We start from the raw sequence: 2,932 nt of genomic DNA on the forward strand, positions 1-2,932 counted from the left end.
ATTGATTTATCAAAATGAAATTTTGAGAGAGTGAGAAGGCAGAAAATGCAATGTCACGGACTCACGGGTGGTTGGAAAATAAACATCTTAGGTTAACATATCCAAACAACCAAGAAATATAGTACTATTAATGGTAACAGAAACCAAGATTCCCAGCCTCTTTATCGTAAAAAATCAAGACTTTCTACTGAACAAAATGAATTTGAAAATCACGGAGAGAATGTCTTTTTTCTATAATCTCACATTCCCAAAAACCTTGGCTGTGAATTAGTCAATTCTGAACAACCCTCCAAAGATAATGACACCACACCCGTGATTCTTCTTTGGCAATATCATATTCTCTCTGTTTATACACATAAAAATGCATAAGTATATATTTGTGTGAGTGTCTGTGTGTATTATTTAGCTATCATTTGTATAGAATTATTGTGAAGAATCTATAAATATCTTTTTCATATTCTGTGTACAAATATCACTTGCTCTAAGTTATCAATCAATCATTTCATTCTTACCTTAAACTACATTTAAGGTTCAGTGCATTGCCTTGCACTTGAACTCAAGGGCTTCTTGATTTTTAAGCCAAACAAGCAATTTTTCACTTCCATTTACTTAACTCTGTGAAGGGTTTATCTCATTTTGCTTATTCTTTTTACTTTGCATTTTTATTTCTTTTACTCAACAACTGGCGCCCACAAATATTTCATTTTTCTTTTCTCTTAAAATTGTACAAGAAACCATTCTTTGCTTTCACGAGACCTTTTGGGTAGTTTTTTTTTTAAGTTGTCTTAATCTCGTTTGATGGGATTGCTATAAATAAGTGGGATTTATTTGCACTTCTTTCCTACATGGAAAATTCAATGAAGGGGAAGAGTTGATATATTCTTATGATCAAAAGTGTCTTCTCTCTTGAATTTTGATTCATACAGTTGATAAAAATGAAGTCTTTAGTGTTATTCAAGGTGATGATAGTTTTATTACAGTTATGTGGATGTTCTTTTGGTAAGGAGTGTACTAATATTCCAACTATTTTGTCTTCACACACTGTAAGATATGAATTGTTGTCATCTGGTAATGAAACATGGAAAAAGGAGATGTTTTCACATTACCATTTGACTCCTACTGACGATTCTGCCTGGTCGAATTTGCTTCCGAGGAAGAGGTTGAAGGAGGATGAATACAATTGGGCAATGATGTATAGGACAATTAAGAATTCAGGTGGGGTTGAAGGTCTGCTTAAAGAAGTTTCATTGAATGCTGTGAGGTTGGATCCTAATTCAATGTATGGACAGGCCCAGCAAACTAATTTAGAATATTTACTGATGTTGGATGTTGATAGTCTCGTTTGGAGCTTCAGGAAGACGGCCGGTTTGGAGACTCCTGGCGAGCCGTATGGTGGGTGGGAGGCTCCAAGTTCCGAACTTCGGGGCCATTTTGTAGGTTAGTTTAAATCCTCTGCCCTGTCATGTTATGGCGCCTATTGATTGAAATGAATACGATTCGCCTTATCCCTCTATGAAATAGCACAATTGAATAATTGTGTCCATGTGTTGAATTTGAACGGTACGAATTTTAGAAGAAATGTAACTGCCTTACGACTTCAGAACTATAATTGATACACCCCTCTATTTTATATATTTTAGCTTGATTTATGATTTACTTAATTTTTCCAATTTCTGGTTGATCCTATAATTTTAGCATTATTTTGGCAACTGAGGTTTTGTTTGTGTAGTTGATTTCATGACTTTCCTGTTATTGATTTGGCTTCACATATTGAAGGGCATTACATGAGTGCTTCAGCAAAAATGTGGGCTAGCACTCATAATGACAGCCTCAAACAGCAGATGACAGCAGTCGTTTCTGCTCTATCTTCTTGTCAAGAGAAAATGGGAACAGGGTATCTTTCTGCTTTCCCCTCTGAGCAATTTGACCGGTTTGAAGCAATAAAACCTGTTTGGGCACCGTATTATACAATTCACAAGGTACACACTGTTTATGTTTCTCCTCAATCCTAATCCAGAATTGTTATGTTGGCATGTTTGGTACAAAGAAAGATAAGCTAAAATCTTGCTCATCATTAGTTTAGTCTTGTCCAATACAGCATAGCAAAATGCACGTAATATTTAGGCTCACTTTTTCAAGCTTTGACAGATATTGGCAGGTCTTGTGGATCAGTATACTGTGGCTGGTAATGCTCAAGCTTTAAAAATGACGACATGGATGGTTGATTACTTCTACAACCGTGTACAGAATGTGATATCAAAATATACACTTGAAAGACACTGGTTATCACTAAATGAAGAAACAGGAGGCATGAACGATGTTCTTTACAAATTACACAGCATAACGGTGCGCAATACTGATTTATAGAGATGCCTTATCTTTTCTACTCAGTTATTTATTCAATAGAACTACCAGACCAAAGTTTATTGATTTTACCTCTGGAAATGTCCGAGAATCATTACGGAAATTACACCTGAAATTTGGCATTCATTTGGGATTTTTCATGCATAATTTTCTCTTTTCTTTCTGTTTTTCAAAATATATATACTTGAATTACAGCAACCTAGTACTCGAAGTTATACAATTTGAGCTAGAATCCAGTTTTGTCCTTCTTTGCAGGGGGATCAGAAGCACTTGTTATTGGCTCATCTTTTTGATAAACCATGCTTTCTAGGATTGCTAGCTGTGAAGGTGGACTTCGTTTTTCTTTTCATATTGAGGCTTATGCCAATAAGATCCTAAACTTCCTGTTCTCTATTGCATGCCAAACATGCCCTTTGTGTTTAACTCTGTTAGCTATATATTTTCTCACTTGTAGGCTGATGATATATCTGGATTTCATGCTAACACTCATATTCCAGTTGTTATTGGATCTCAAATGCGGTATGAAGTTACTGGCGATCCTCTATATAAGGTACCTTTTTTTTTTTTT

The 2,932-nt window shown here is 35.3% G+C and overlaps 1 protein-coding gene across 1 annotated transcript in view; it reads left to right on the forward strand.

Moving 5' to 3' along the window:
• The first annotated feature begins 435 nt into the window (after positions 1–435).
• LOC111376414 overlaps positions 436–2,932 on the forward strand; it is a 5,146-nt gene continuing 2,649 nt past the window's right edge. Inside the window, exons 1-5 of the mRNA XM_022999375.1 lie at positions 436–1,437; positions 1,777–1,979; positions 2,149–2,346; positions 2,620–2,691; positions 2,819–2,914. Coding sequence (XP_022855143.1) covers positions 936–1,437; positions 1,777–1,979; positions 2,149–2,346; positions 2,620–2,691; positions 2,819–2,914 — 1,071 coding nt within the window. The 5' untranslated portion in view covers positions 436–935. The remainder of the gene's footprint in view (positions 1,438–1,776; positions 1,980–2,148; positions 2,347–2,619; positions 2,692–2,818; positions 2,915–2,932) is intronic.

Source organism: Olea europaea, unplaced genomic scaffold (assembly GCF_002742605.1).
Source record: "Olea europaea var. sylvestris unplaced genomic scaffold, O_europaea_v1 scaffold1501, whole genome shotgun sequence".
Lineage (NCBI taxonomy): Eukaryota > Viridiplantae > Streptophyta > Magnoliopsida > Lamiales > Oleaceae > Olea > Olea europaea.